The following is a 16,159-nucleotide window of genomic DNA, read 5'->3' as shown; positions in this document are numbered from 1 at the left end:
GTCACACCTACATAAATACATATTATTGCGCGTGTATCGAGTATTAACTGATTGTGCACATTTCCGGGATGTTATTTATTTATAAATACAAGATGGCGGACATGAATTTTTTTACAAAAAATTGACATGGGTGTCGTTTTTAGGGTTTTAGAGGGTGCTGAATTTGATGATGACATTTATTCTGAAATCCAAGATGGCGGACATGAATTTTTTTACAAAAAATTGACATGGGTGTCGTTTTTAGGGTTTTAGAGGGTGCTGAATTTGATGATGACATTTATTCTGAAATCCAAGATGGCGGACATGATTTTTTTTACAAAAAATTGACATGGGTGTCGTTTTTAGGGTTTTCGAGGGTGCTGAATTTGATGATGACATTTATTCTGAAATCCAAGATGGCGGACATGATTTTTTTTACAAAAAATTGACATGGGTGTCGTTTTCAGGGTTTTCGAGGGTGCTGAATTTGATGATGACATTTATTCTGAAATCCAAGATGGCGGACATGAATTTTTTTACATAAAATTGACATGGGTGTCGTTTTCAGGGTTTTCGAGGGTGCTGAATTTGATGATGACATTTATTCTGAAATCCAAGATGGCGGACATGAATTTTTTTACAAAAAATTGACATGGGTGTCGTTTTTAGGGTTTTCGAGGGTGCTGAATTTGATGATGACATTTATTCTGAAATCCAAGATGGCGGACATGATTTTTTTACAAAAAATTGACATGGGTGTCGTTTTCAGGGTTTTCGAGGGTGCTGAATTTGATGATGACATTTATTCTGAAATCCAAGATGGCGGACATGAATTTTTTTACAAAAAAATTGACATGGGTGTCGTTTTCAGGGTTTTCGAGGGTGCTGAATTTGATGATGACATTTATTCTGAAATCCAAGATGGCGGACATGATTTTTTTTTTCAAAAAATTAACATGGGTGTCGTTTTCAGGGTTTTCGAGGGTGCTGAATTTGATGATGACATTTATTCTGAAATCCAAGATGGCGGACATGAATTTTTTTTCAAAAAATTGACATGGGTGTCGTTTTCAGGGTTTTCGAGGGAGGGTTTTCATCAAATTCAGCACCCTCGAAAACCCTGAAAACGACACCCATGTCAATTTTTTGTAAAAAAATTCATGTCCGCCATCTTGGATTTCAGAATAAATGTCATTATCAAATTCAGCACCCTCGAAAACCCTGAAAACGACACCCATGTCTATTTTTTTGTAAAAAATCCATGTCGGCCATCTTGGATTTCAGAATAAATGTCATCATCAAATTCAGCACCCTCGAAAACCCTGAAAACGACACCCATGTCAATTTTTTGTAAATAAATTCATGTCCGCCATCTTGTATTTATAAATAAATAACATCCCGGAAATGTGCACAATCAGTTAATACTCGATACACGCGCAATAATATGTATTTATGTAGGTGTGACACAAGGTGCCAACAAGTTCAAATTAATTCCCGTTGTGTAACAGTGTTACTCAACGGGAATGTTTTGAAATTTTAGGCACCTTGTGTCACAGTGTTACACACGGGGGTGTGACTCAACGGGAATAACCCGTGTGTGGGGTGGGTGTGTGTGGTGTGAAGTCTGCCAATCCGCACTCCACACCAACGTGGTAGACTATGGTCAAAACCTTCATACTCTGAGAGGAGACCCGGGCTCTGTAGTGAGCCGGCAATGGGTTGATCATGATGATAATGATGAGATCTGCCACACTACACAATTCGTTTGCCACGAGAAGCTTGTTCCATGGTTAAAAAATTAAATTAATAAGAAAGAATACTTTCGTCTGGCGCATCAATGTACTCTGTGGTCTGCCGTAAAATCCGCCGGCTGAAACGGAAAGATTCAGTTTTACTCGAGCGGCGGAGGTGGCGTCAGCGGCGGTGATGATGGTCGCAATGGGGTCTTCGTTTTCGTGGTGAATATGTGAACACGTGATCAGATTTTTGAGAGCTCATATCTCCGACATTATGAGGTGCAAAACCATGTTGTTGGTACCTACTCAAACTTCTTGTTTTTGTGGTGTCTATCTGATCACGTGATCAGGTATTTAAAAGCTCATATCTGATGGTGGTCTGTGCCTATAGCGTTCAACAATTCGGTTTGTAGGTTACATTGATGTTGTTGGTACGCTATCGTCATATTTAGTACCTCGCATCTTCTTCGCTCAAATGCGTATGGTGTGATTGTATACCGGCCGCAGCGGCTCGGAAGCAATCAAATCAAGATGCAAATTCCATCAATGGTTTTGGTCCTTATAGTCACTATAAAAAGGGACTTTTAAAAGGGATTTTTAGTGGATTTTCCTGATTTATATAGGTGGGTAGATTTCAGTAAAAGAAAAGTAGGTAATTATTATTGTATCATACTTTAATTTCAAATACCTGTTACAACTTTTTTACAAGCTTCATTCATCTAAATCTACAGGGTGTATCTTTCTAAATTAGTTTCTCTTAGGTAAAGCATATTATGTAAAAAATTACATTGCAATAATACTAAGTAGGTATACCTACAAGGAAATACCAAGACGAGTATTAGGACCCCATTCACACGGCCAGCATTAAGACCGCACGTTTCTTTGTAAGGCACAAACGAATTTGACCAAGACACCATTTGCATCAGTGACTTACATATAAATTAAAGAACGCTGAATAGGTATATTATAGGTAGGTATAGTCCGCGACAGGTCGAGATGGTAATCGGGGTATGAGGCGGAGGAACGCCCCGCACGCCCGCACCGGGTTAGTGCGGGTGTGCAAGGCGTACCCTCTCCGATTGCCATTTCTACCTGTCCTGTCGTGTACTATAGGTACCTACAATAACAGATTTTTTTAAAACAAAATCGTAGTATTATTAGCTACCTATTAATAGGTATGGGCGTTTAAAAAATCACTACGTCGAATTCATAATTATACCTACATAATTAATTACATATTGTAAGTATCATACATTATTAGGTACCTACTTTACTCGCCTACTTTATTGCAATGTAATTTTATTCAGTTGCATTCTCAAGATTATAGTATTAACTTTACCTACCACTCTAATAAACCAACCGAGTAGTCTCAAATACTTTTGAACCTAGTTATACTCTATCCACGTAAATAAGTTTACAGCACTCTCTGTTACGTAATGTCATACAAATGACAGAGCCAAAAAACTCAGTGGGCGTTAACCATTTTGAGTAACCAACCAATCACAAACGAAACTGTTTTCGAATTGAATTTCGAATGTTTTTTGAAACATGTTTGTGATTTGTTTGACTTAAAATGATTAACGCCTACTGAAATTTTTGTCTCTGTCATTTTATGGGATTAAGCAACAGAGAGAGCGCTATACCTGCTAACTTCTTTCCGTGGATAGAGTATAGGTACGTCACCATGACCACGTAAAGAAATAGCTTTTGAAATAATGACACACTTGTAAAGTGAACACATATTACTTAGGTCGTATCGTATAATATTTTACTTAAAATATTACAGCGAGGACGCTTGTATCAATAAACAAGTCGAATGGACGGCATTTAAATGAGATTTTACAATTTCAGAACCGGGAAGTGATTTTCCCTTTAAACTATTTCTGCCGTCTTTTGTAACTTATGGATGATTTATGCCAATACGTGGCGGGCGCGGGCCGTGCCACGTACGAGGCACGAATTTAAAATATCACGAACATTGTATATAAAACAGTTTATGCTTCACCGTGCCGTCTTCGTGCACGGACGCCACACGGTGAAGCATGTATGGAATCTGTGCCTCGTACGTGGCACGGCCCGCGCCCGCCTCGTGTTGGTATAAATCATCCCTAATACTTGAAATTAGGTAAAGATACCCTTTTGTAAAAAATAAGATTTTGTTATCGAATATAGCTTTTTTCTGTTATATAAGTATCTACCTGCTAAGTAGGCATGCTATTACATTTCAATAAGTATCTACATATTAAAATAATAAGGTTACATAAAATATAAGCTTCGTAGGTAAATCCCTATAATCTATCTACATAGTACTCGTATATTTTTGATGACACTGGCAGTGTTTAAAGTTCTATAAGACAATCTATCATCATACATACGGGCAGAGATTATCAATATACTTATAATAAAACTGTAAAAGGTCAAATTCTGTACATTGAAGATATTTTGAAATTTTTTTTTCGAGGGCACTCTATAATCGATACTGAACCCAAAACTGTAATTTTTTTCATTTTTGTCTGTCTGTCTGTATCACGGCCGCGCATCACGCTAAAACTACTGAATGGATTCCAATGAAACTTGGTACGATTTGAGGTCATACTATGAGGATATAGGATACTTTTTATCCCGAAATTTAGCATGGTTCCCGTAGGAGAGGGGATGAAAGTTAAAATGTATACTGAGTTGTAATTCATTAACGCGTAGTCAGATTTCATTTATTCTTTTTTTGTTAGAAAGGGGATATTTTAAAGATTGTTCCGTAAATATTTCAAGGTCATCGGTTTTTAACAGACTGTCAAAAAGGAGGTGGTTCTTTTGTCTACATCGATTTTTTCGAGGTTTCTGGACCGATTTGCAATTTTTTATTAAATCAACAAAAAAAGCTTTCGTGGTGGTCACATAAAAAATTCTGGATTCAACTCCTTAATCCTGATGCTGCAGGGTTACTGCCCGCCTGAGTTATCAAGATTCAGGAAGTGTTCATAGTGAATTCATATCGTACCAAGCAACGACTTTATTCTCAGACTTCAAGTCCCAACTCCTTAACCCTGATGATGTAGGGTACAGCACTCCTAAACTATAATGTTTCAGTAACTGCGGATGATGCAAAATAAATTTAGGTACCAAGCATAGGATACATCATTGAACTTCGGATCCTAACTCCTCAATCCTGATGCTGCAAAGTACTAGAGTCCTAAATCGTGGGGATTTTAGGATTTCTGATAGTGAATTGATATTTTAGGTATCAAGCAACGGCTTCACGATGACACTCCCAGTCCGAAATACTCCACCCGAGGGAAGCCGGGGCGGGTCATGTATTAATATATTATCTCTGATACGGGCGAGCGCGGGTGACGTGAAGGTGTGTGGGGCCGTCCCCCCGTTCGACAGCGATTATACGTTGCGTGTGCATTGCGTTCATATTACGCACCAATTAGGGACTGCCCCACCCATAGAGCAGAAACAAAGAGGAGATGTTGTATTAAGATTTCCCTATGAAATATCGAGTGACATTTTGCGGGGTGAGGGGTTGTGGAACGCCGCCCACTTCTCAATTTTCCATCTGCGGGTTAGTAGCAAAACTACTCGCTTAGCGACCTAACATCGATATATTGATGTCACTACATAGTTCAGCTATCTCACACTAGATGTCAATAATCTAGAACTATTTTAATAATTACGTATAAAATTACTTACAAATGAAATGTGATACCATTCATAGCATCAGAACGTCTGTCTGAATAACTTTGACACGATAAAACACAACACTTCATCCTTTTGTTCTTAAAAACGCGAAAACACACCGATAATACGAGTCTCAATATATGTGAACCTGACGAACGCAGACAGCATACTAACTAAGGCCCCGCCCACAGTGATGACGTCAGGACCTAGTTGAAAATCACAGTGCACAGTTGCTTAGGCCAACTCCTCTTTGTTTCTGCTCTATGGCCCCACCCAACCACCACTTTAGCCACAATATTATGTTATGTAAGTAGTCAATAGGACTAATTGCGAACGGTAAAGTAACTCTTGAGGATGTAAATATAGTACGTGACAGGTCGAGCTGTAAAGCGCACACCCGCATAGCCCCCGCGCTAACCCAGTGCGGGCGAGCGCAGGTAACGTGCGGGTGTGCGCGCGTCCCCCCGAATTACCATCTCAACCTATCGCGGACTCTACTTACCTATCAATTTTGTTTGTTAATATATTGAAATGTATTTTAATAGGGACTAATTTGAACACCTTTACCTATATAAAGACTAATTTAATATTTCTCATAACTATTTCATATCTACCCTACTGTTACGTATATTATCAACATTCCAATTAGTAGGTAAACGAAATACGTTCGTTATATGACCGTTATCAAAGCAATTTCCATACCTCAAAGTTAGAACATAAAACTATTAATTGTATGCTACCTCGCATACCCTGATCGACATAATTAAGTATGAGTACCTACCTAGGTAATAAGCCAGGGACAAATACAGTGCGGAATTCCGTGTGCCAAAATTATTTTCGCCAAAAGAACTGTATTTATGCACTAGATTGGACATATTGTAGCCATTACCCTATTTGGGGTCTGGCACCCCAAATATGGCAATGGCTACAATATGGCTACCAGGGGAAGAGCAGTATTCGGGCCGGTGCACCCCGGTATCATGGCTAATAATAATTTCTCTTCGGGGATATAGTTGGCTATGGGTTATGACCTGGCAGGGGGGAAGTTTCTCCGCGTCTCTCGATGGGAACGATGAGACGCGGGCGACGTGCGCGGGATCGTGTTGTCGCCCATTGGTTCTCCGGCGGTTCTTAGCGGGGGACCTCGTGAGTGGGTCCCCGGTGGAGGGTCTGCCTCGGCGGACGTCGCTGGCTGAGTCGCGGTTTATTGCTTCGGTATTCCCGTGACCCAGTCGCCAGGAGCGCCGCTGCGTTTTAGTGGGCATTCCGGTCGCCTCCCGGCCGGTTAGTCCCACATACCTTCCCTCCAGTTGGTTGGCTTACTGGTGAGCTGGTAGGCGTCCAGGAGGGGGGCATGCGTAAACGCATTTCCCAGCGTTAAAAAAAAGCCATTGCCATATTTATTTTGGTTTGACAGCTTTGTAGAACACAATTTTTGTTCGAAATAGCTGATACATATATTTGGTTCAATGTTTTCGGTGGTGTGACCATACAGATAATAATAGTATGCCGCCTAATTATCAGTAACATAGCAGCGGTGTTTTCCGTTACATTTGGTTGTTTTGACTTTTGTCCCAATTGCCTTAAGGCGAAAGTGGCTTTTATCAAAATACCTGGCAAAGCCATTCCAATGATTATAGTGACTAAATAAAATTAACATGACAAAAATGATTTAAAATAACATTGTGGCTAATTCCGTTGTACACAATCTCTAAACTAAACTAAAATGACAAGTCTAAATCTATTGCTATCCCTTTCAAAATGTTGCTTGCGGAAAGGGATAGCACTAGATTTAGACCTGTTAATTTAGTTTAGTTAAGAGATTGTGCACAAGAGAATCGGCCCCATTATTTGGTAGGTAAGTACTTATATCAGTTAAATATCAGAAAAATATTTTTTACAATACTTTTAATCTTCTGGATAGCAAGTTATCCAAGTTTACCAAGTTTTGATAATTTATAAAATCTTATCCAATTCCCTTTCCCTGTACTTGTTATCATTTTTTTTTTCTCCACACCCTCAGATAGATTTTTCTTTCATAAACGAGACGAATCTTACTGTTGACTAGAATTTATAAAAATGGTTAAATAGACATACTTACTATACTTCAATACAACTTTATCTATCTAATCCTATTTGTTTTATATTTTTGGTTTTTTTTAACGAATAATAATTATTGGGCATGATTTTAATATGCCTAATATACTCCTTTCTAACTAAGCGTTAAGCTTGTGCAAGGAGTTAAGATCTTTCGTCCAGTGGACTTCGCCGCTAAATTGATAACTATTCAATGTTTTATTTTCAAATAAGTAATTAATACAACAACCAAAAAGTTGATCCTCTTCTTTTTGTAAAGAGTTAGTTTTAGTTCTGTATGAACTGTATTGAACTATAGTAATAGTCATAGAATGCGTTTCAAATAAGCACAAAGCTCTGCTGTAGTTATCGTCCACAAAAACCACTTGCAATAATATAATGCTCCTTTATTGCTCTACTCATTTTTTTGTTGATTTTCTTCAAAATTATAAATCAAGTGAATTTTTTTACTGCTCCTCATAAAAGTTTGATAGGCATGCTAATTAGAATTTCAGAAGTACCTTACCGACTTTCTTCTTGTTTGAAACATACCTATAGACTTAAAAACTACTAACAATGCAAATTAGTGTTACACACCAAAACTTATCAAACAGTGTTTCAAACAGTGCTTAAAATGACAACAACAATATAAAAACTTCCTAGACGATCACAATGGTTTTACAAGCTATTGACAAGAAGGTACGCTTGAAATTGGGAAAAAGGAATGTTAACATTTTGTGAAGCTTGGCAAGTATATGAACTTTATAAATGAGAGATCACGGGTTTGGTTCCTGTATAGATTAAGTTTGGAAATTACCAACTGAGGCTACCTGGGTGTATCAAATGTTTTAATATCAGGATAATGGTCCAGGATAGGTGTAGGGGTAATAAACTATCATACCAAGTAGTCTAGTCTATCAAGCGTGTCGTCTCACGTGCTTGATCGTTCAGGAATAGAAAACTTGCACACAATTGAAATGTCTAAAATGACCAACCACACACTAAAATTAATGAGATCTTTTGAAACTTTTTAGAGCTCAATAAGGAAAAGCCCTAGCACTTTCGAATTTTTTGAACATATTACATATAACATAAAATATAATATAGGTAAGTAGCCAAAAGCCATATTAACCATTCCTCAATAAAAATAAAATGTATCTACTTACTTACTTACTTTAAAAAAAATACGATTTTTGGAATTATATTATGGAATGATTTCTAAAGTTACATTTATTTAGTATACTGGCATAAGAATATTTTTTATCCATTCTGTACTTATGTTATCCAAATGGAATAAAAACAACTTCATAAAAATATAAGTCCCACAATCTAAGCATAGCAAACTATATACAGTACACTGCAGAAAATAATGTACATCAACCTTTAGAAAGAGATACCTAGCGGTTTCGTAGAGCATTGCCTCTGTCACATAGGTATGAGTGACAGAGACAACGCTCTACAGAGCCTAAATCTCATTCTAAAGGTCGATGTAATTATTTTCTACCGCATACTGTACATTGCTTATTGTACTTGATGGCTTTTTCGTAAATTGTTAGTTTTCTTTCAATATGTAATTTTCAGTTCAGAGTTTATACACCATGTTATTATGATTAGGTAATGGCATTGATGATTTTTAATACTTACAAGTAAAATAAATTAATTCTAATAAAAAACGAAAATGTTCAATTATTATTATAGATTCACAAAAATACTTTTGATATATCACAATATAAGTAGGTAATTTTTTCCTCAAATCTTAATGAATGTGCTATTTGACAAATATTTAGTAATTTCAATAAAAATAATCAATATAATATTAATTAATGTACTATTGATTTAATTAGTACTTTTTAGTGCCAACTTTTTAAATTATGTATGTGAAAAATTAGACCTTTATGGTCATAACACGTATGCGACACCCCACCCCATTCACGTGTTGAGTCCAATCAAATGATTGTATTTTGTTCTCAGAAACACACTAACAACACCCGACGTCGTCGGTGTGGTGACCTGCAAACACTTAACACCCTGCCACAGCCTAGAGATATACAGTTTGTCGATTGAGACATCTAGATAGACAAAACCTATGCAGTGGCGGAGTTGAGACAGGAGGGATTACACTGACTGGCAGAACCAACTTTCATGACATAAAGCCAATTCGTCAGCCTGTGTCAAATACCTAATGACGTCATATTATTTGACACTAGGGTGACCTTTTTTCTCGTCTTTATAATTTAGACGAATTCAGTATGATAGACAGTAACTCCACAAAGGACAATGCTCAAAAAACCCAGGCCCGGCGCAAACGAAATATTACTTATATTATAGGTATAAATTGGTAAATAAATAGCAATATGCTATTCGAATTTTGACTGGGGTCAGTATTCAATGTACTCAAAATTCAAATAGCAATATCACACATTTAGCCATCGATCTTGATGATGCCCTCTATGTAGTATTTACTTACTCATTTATATATCCCTTTAATATGAGTAACATTTCGTTTGCACCGGGCCTGGGTTTTTTGCCCAATACATTTTGAACATTGTCCTTTTCAAGTTTCTAGAGGTTTGAGCTGTATGTTGATATGTCCGAACTTGTATGTATTAACCTGAGATAGTTGATTAATTTATAATCGCATATAAAGAAATAGTAAAAAATTGATTATATTTCAATTTTTATCACATCCCTGGATGTTGTTTAATGTGTTTCTGGTCAATATAAGACAACTTGCTGCTGTCATTAAAAAATTGCTGGTGTTGGGTGATAGTGTGTGTCAAATGTGCATAGCACATGTGGGTGTTGACATGCCACATGGCATGGTGTGTTGTGTAAGGTGCATCTACCATTAGTTGTTTATGCCTCCATTATATGCATAGTCTGCTTTGTTGTGCATGACCAGACTATTGTCTACAAAGTAGAAGCTATCAGAACAGGTCTCGAATGGTGCAGCTATCATTTCTTCAACTGAAATATAAGATAAGTCTTATTAATTAAAAAAAATACAATTCAAATCATTAGGCTGTGACTGATCTGGTATTTGAAGAGTAGAATAATAGTAGGTACTGATTCTAATCACAAATAAATTTTAGTTAGAGTATTTGCATCTTTTTCTAACCAATGTAACAAGAAAAGGACAGACAAATATAATTTAATTAAGAACTGTCAAACCTTTTGACTTTAGGTACCAGTCTTGAGCAAAGTGTTTAAAGTAGAGTAGCTTAGTTTAAAATTCATTTTCCTTCCTTTTTTTAATAATGTTAAAAAGAAAAAGGTGCAGATAATAAGAAATTTAGTTTAGAGAAAAATATCACAATATATGCCAATATTTAAAATATTCAAAGTAAAAGTTAATAGCAAACCACATTAAATGTTATAATACCTACAACACAGTATAATAGGCTATTCTACATCATCCAGTTACTGACTGGGATCAGCATTAAACAGCACAATATTATTTTGTGGATCACAACTAAGCCACAACAAATATCTACTCAGTTTGAACTATATGAGCTTTTTTTTATTCAGATACAAGTTAGCCCTTGACTGCAATCTCACCTGATGGTAAGTGACGATGCAATCTAAGGTGGGAGCGGGCTAACCTGGAAGGAGTATGTCAGTTTTTATTAAACCCATACACCTTTGGTTTCTACACAGCATCGTACCGGAACGCAAAAATCACTTAGCGGCACGGTTTTAACTGTATTTTTTTTAAATATTAACAGTAAAGAATGCTGAATTTGACCTACCTAAATCTGGCGGCAGAGATGGAAACTCATAAATATGTTCACATGTGTTCCTCGAAAATGGAATGCAGAAGCCAAACTCAAAATCAAAAGTTTTGAGTAATGTGTCTCTGAAGAAATGTTTCTCTATCATTCTGAAATGGTTCACAGGACGAGCACCCACTGTGAATTCAACTCTGTAATTAAATCAAACTTAAATAAGTAAACAGGATAATCCTGTAACTCACAATCATCAAATACTTTAAAGAGGGGTGTCTCTAACAACAATCACTTTTAAGAACTTGAAGTGAAAATGATATAGACACTGAATTGGCCAACGGTTGTAATGGTATACATCTGCTAGTGTAGGTGAAGCCTCCCTAGTAAGTAGTAAGAGTGAGGGTGTAGGAGGATGGCAAGGCATAACAGAGTAAGACGGAGGCAAGGTAACAGATGGTAAAGTGACTAGAAAAATGAATGATGGAAAATATTAATATGAAAAAAATTTAGAATTATCCTACTAGATACAACTTACGTAGCGCCTACTGTTTTTAATTTGAGAAATTGTGGCGTAAACTGATAACGGACAAATCTGCCAGCGTTTGGGTCCAGTGGTTCCTCTGGTACATCCTCAGCGCCCTCATTATCAACTCCAAAATCTGTAGGAGGTTTCGCGATCTCAAACAGAACAGTGCCAGTTTCGAGATCTCTTATTTTAAATCTTGTAAAGTCTATGTCGTATACATTCGCTTCAGGACTGCACAAATAAGTATCTGTGATCTTGTTCAACCTGAGCACATCATCTGGTGTAACCTCGCTGCGTAGAATTTCATCTCTATTCGGTTCCAGAAGAGATATTGATTCACACTTTTTTCCAACCAAACTCATTATTAAAACACAGTGTTCCGCAACGACGGAATTAAGTTTGCAATCAAAATATGTAATAATCAATTAAAACATAATTTATTGAAATATATATCAGATGATATCTTATTTTCTTGATTTTCTATGTTTTTCCGTGATTTTTGATTTTTCGAGGATTTTTCCCTAACCAAACAATTTTGCTTTTTTTAACAGATTTTAGGGCTCTGAGTTCTAGTCCAATTGTAGTCTTTGTTCTAGCCTTAGAGTATTTATCTTGGAGCTGAGCCACTGAGCCTTGAGCCTACAATGCTTGGATGAATGTATACTATCTCTATGATACAATGCGACAAGCATCGACATAGGAATACACTACACGCTATGACTACACGGCTATGCTACACGGTGTACTACGTAGTAGTACATGCAAATTCTTTGGCGACAAGGCTCTCTTGGTACTTGACATTGACAGGGGGGCGCTGTTGGAGAACAAAGGTTTAGACCACAGGCTTAGACTACAGACTATACAAACAAAACCAAAGGGGACACTTGACGGCAACGTTAGTTCCGATTTTTACCACGCGCCAAGATCTTGCACTGTCTCAGAATAACCACGATCTTGCTTATAATGTTTCTATCAAAGAGTATAATATGTACTTGGTATGTACAGTACAGAATGTTCCTGCGTACAGAATACAGGATATGTTCCTTGTACAGACATGGCTTACAAAGCGACAAGGCTATCTTGGCGCGTGGCAGAAATCGGAACTAATGTCCTCTTTGTTCTTGTTTGAATCATGGACATAGAAAGTAATTCTTTGGTTTGAATCGTATATAGAGTTGTTGTTGTTTCTTGCTTAGTGGCTTTTGGTAGTGCCACGGGCCACCACGGCACAATTTACTTCGCCAATATCGCGTAGATTGAAGAAAACACGAAGGAGGTTGCTCGGTTTCAGAATTATACTATTGAATTTTCCAAACACGCTGTACAATAGTTAGATTATTGTTAGTATTTGTTAACCTACAACAACACAAGAGGAGAGATTATGTACATTATACTATAATATTGTTAATCTATAGACTAATCAAATAGATATTTACACTTTTATCTTGTTACACTTAATATATTTACATAAGAATTTTACATAAGGACTAAACACAAACATTAATAGACATTCAACACTTATAGGACGGGGGATCTTAGGAGGGAGGACATCATATAACTTATGGAGGAGTTTGGGGCAGGAGAATAGTATGTGAGAAGCTGACCCTTCGTCCAAACCGCATTCACATATAGAGTTATCCCTAATTCGCAATTTGGCCAGATGGACTGGAGTGCAGGCGTGCCCGATACGCAATCGGGTGATGGTTGAAGCAACCCATCGAACCATATTTTGATGAAAAAAGAACCAGGGCCTTCGAGGAATTTCAGGCTGCATCGAAGCATAATATTTGCCTTTGACCAATTTTGATTCAATCCACAATGCAGTCCATGAGTTGATAAGGTCGATTTTAGCAAGAGCTCGCAAATCCTGAGTATGGTTCATATAGTGAGAAAGGGAACCTGTCTCAGTGGCAAGCTTTGCATAGGCATCCACGTTCTCATTACCTTTTATACCAGTGTGACCTGGTATCCAAGCCAATGTGACAGATAGACCTTTTTGGTGGCAGGAATATAGGGTTTCTTTGATTTTAAAGATGGTGGAAATAAGTGCTCTACTACGAAAGGGGTTTCCTTTAAGTGCTTGGAGGCAACTTAAGGAGTCTGTCAGTACTAATGATTGTTGAATGTTATGGGATTCTATAAAAAGGATAGCTTCTAAAATGGCGATAGACTCTCCAGTGAATACCGTTGTTTCTGGGGGGCATTTATATTGTAAAGTTATTTTATATTTTGGAATCCAACAAGCTATACCGACACACCCATTAGTAGATAATTTGGAAGCATCTGTAAATACTGCTAAATGTTCTGGCCAATTTTTCTGATATATTTCATTGAATTTAGCATCAGCTTCCACTGTGTCTTTGCTAAGTCCTAGGCTAGCAATGGTTGGGTTATGAGTCAATCCTGCAAAGCTAGTGGAGAACAAAGGGAGCTTGGATGATGAGAGCAGGGGTGTGGTAAGCGGGTGAACTTGAGGAAACTTTTTAAAAGGCAAGGGGGGTCCTGATTAGGTTTTATGACGGGTGATAGGTTATTGAGGCTATTTAATAAAGGGTGGGAAGAGAGTTGCAAAACCTTACAAATAAAGCGATCACTGAGATATTGAGCACGTAGAAGAATTGGAGGTTCAACACACTCTACTTGCAATGCATTAGTGGGGGAAGATTTCATTGCCCCAAGAATTATCCTGAGGCATTTATATTGGAGTTTGTTTAGTTTTTCTACGGCCGATTTATTGATAGGATCTAATATAAATAATCCGTAGTCCAAATGACTGCGTACTATGGCATTGTACAATATTTTTTGTGTGTATGGATGGGCTCCCCACCATACCCCTGATAGGGCCCGAAGGATATTGATAGAGCTTTCACATTTTCGGCTTATATATTCAGAGTGAGCTACGCCGTTAAGTCTGGAATCTAATACTACACCAAGAAATTTTGTTTTGCTTACAAGTGTAATGTGTTGATCCTCAAAGACAATATTGGGAAGAGGAATTTGTCTTCTTCTAGTGAAGATGACGGCCTTGCATTTATCGACTGATAATGTGAGCCCGTGATCTGATAGCCACTGTCCTAGATACTGCAAAGCAAAGTTCAACCGAGTAGAAATTTCGTCCATGGAGTTGGAGCTGGAGTAGAGGGCTATGTCATCAGCGTATTGTAGGATGTTACAGAAACTCTCTACAGACAGTTCGAGATCATAAGTATAGATATTATAGAGCAGTGGGCTCAGAACAGAACCCTGAGGGAGGCCTTTCCAGACCATTCTGGGGGGAAGACTTTGGGATTTTGTTCTCACCAGAATAGTTCTGTCTGAGAGAAGATTACATATGATACGTGTCATTCTCGGTGGGATACTCAGCTGTTGCAGTTTCTGCCTGAGCACCGGGAGCAGAACATTGTCATACGCTGCTGCAATATCCAGAAATACTCCCACAAGGTACTCACCTTTAGCTAGGGCTATTCGGATGTCTGTAGAGAGAACTCCAAGGCTGTCAGTTGTGCCAAGACCTTTTCTAAAACCAAATTGGGACTTAGCGAGTAAACCTTTGCTTTCCATTATCCACTCCAGACGGTTTTTAATCAAATGCTCCATAATTTTGGCCAAAGTGGAGGAGAGAGCGATCGGGCGATACGAGTTTGGGTCCAAGGGGTCCTTACCAGGTTTCTTTATAGGGATTATTAATTGGGTTTTCCAAGGTCCTGGAACGATTCCTGTTTCTAGAAACCTGTTTATCATACTGAGAAAGGAGTGTTTCGCATTAGTGTTTAGTTTTGCAATAACGGAGTACGGTAAGCCATCAACCCCTGGAGTGGAGTCTTTGAGGTCTGAAAGGACACATTGTAATTCCAAGGGGCTAAAAGGGGCATCCATATTATCTGTGGAAGAAAGTAAAGATGGGGAATAATATGAGCTTTCAAATGGAACAAAGGGGGGAGCAAGTTTATCCGCAAAAGCCTCTAACCAAACAGATGGGTTGTTAGAGGAGGGGTCAATGGAGGAAACGGATTGTCGGAATCTTTTAATTCGTTCCCAAACCAGTGTAGATGGTGAACGGGGGTCTAAAGATTCACAAAAGTTTCTCCATCCTAACTTTTTCTTTTTCACAACCATCCTTTTGACTTTGGCATTTGTACGTTGGTATTCCAAAAAATTTTCACGGGACATTAGCATCGTGTAGGAAAGCTCTGCTTCTTTACGTTTATTTATGAGATTAGTACATTCGTCATCCCACCAGGGGGGTGATGTTATAAAATCACGTTCAGTCTTTTTGAGCGGTATGTGGAGGTCAGCTGATTCTTTCAAAATTTTGACAAAGTTGTTGTAGTAGAGTTCTATATTTTCCTCATCTGTCATCCTTGGTAGGCTATCTAAATGGACGTCAACCGATTCTGCGAAGGCAGACCAGTTGGCTTTGTTTAGTTTATATTTAA

General features: G+C 37.8%; 1 protein-coding gene across 1 annotated transcript; it reads right to left on the bottom strand.

Annotated features, from left to right (window-relative positions):
* Positions 1 to 2,373: 2,373 nt before the first annotated feature.
* On the bottom strand, positions 2,374 to 12,385 carry unc-119 (unc-119 lipid binding chaperone). The gene is made up of 3 exons (XM_034972121.2): positions 11,733 to 12,385; positions 11,222 to 11,394; positions 2,374 to 10,439 (listed from the first exon to the last, which is right to left on the bottom strand). The coding sequence occupies exons 1-3, from the start codon at positions 12,083 to 12,085 to the stop codon at positions 10,321 to 10,323; spliced, it is 645 nt and encodes a 214-aa protein (XP_034828012.1). The 5' UTR covers positions 12,086 to 12,385; the 3' UTR covers positions 2,374 to 10,320.
* Between the last annotated feature and the right edge of the window lie 3,774 nt (positions 12,386 to 16,159).

This window comes from Maniola hyperantus, chromosome 9 (assembly GCF_902806685.2).
Source record: "Maniola hyperantus chromosome 9, iAphHyp1.2, whole genome shotgun sequence".
NCBI lineage: Eukaryota > Metazoa > Arthropoda > Insecta > Lepidoptera > Nymphalidae > Maniola > Maniola hyperantus.
This window is presented reverse-complemented; position numbering and strand designations above follow the sequence as displayed.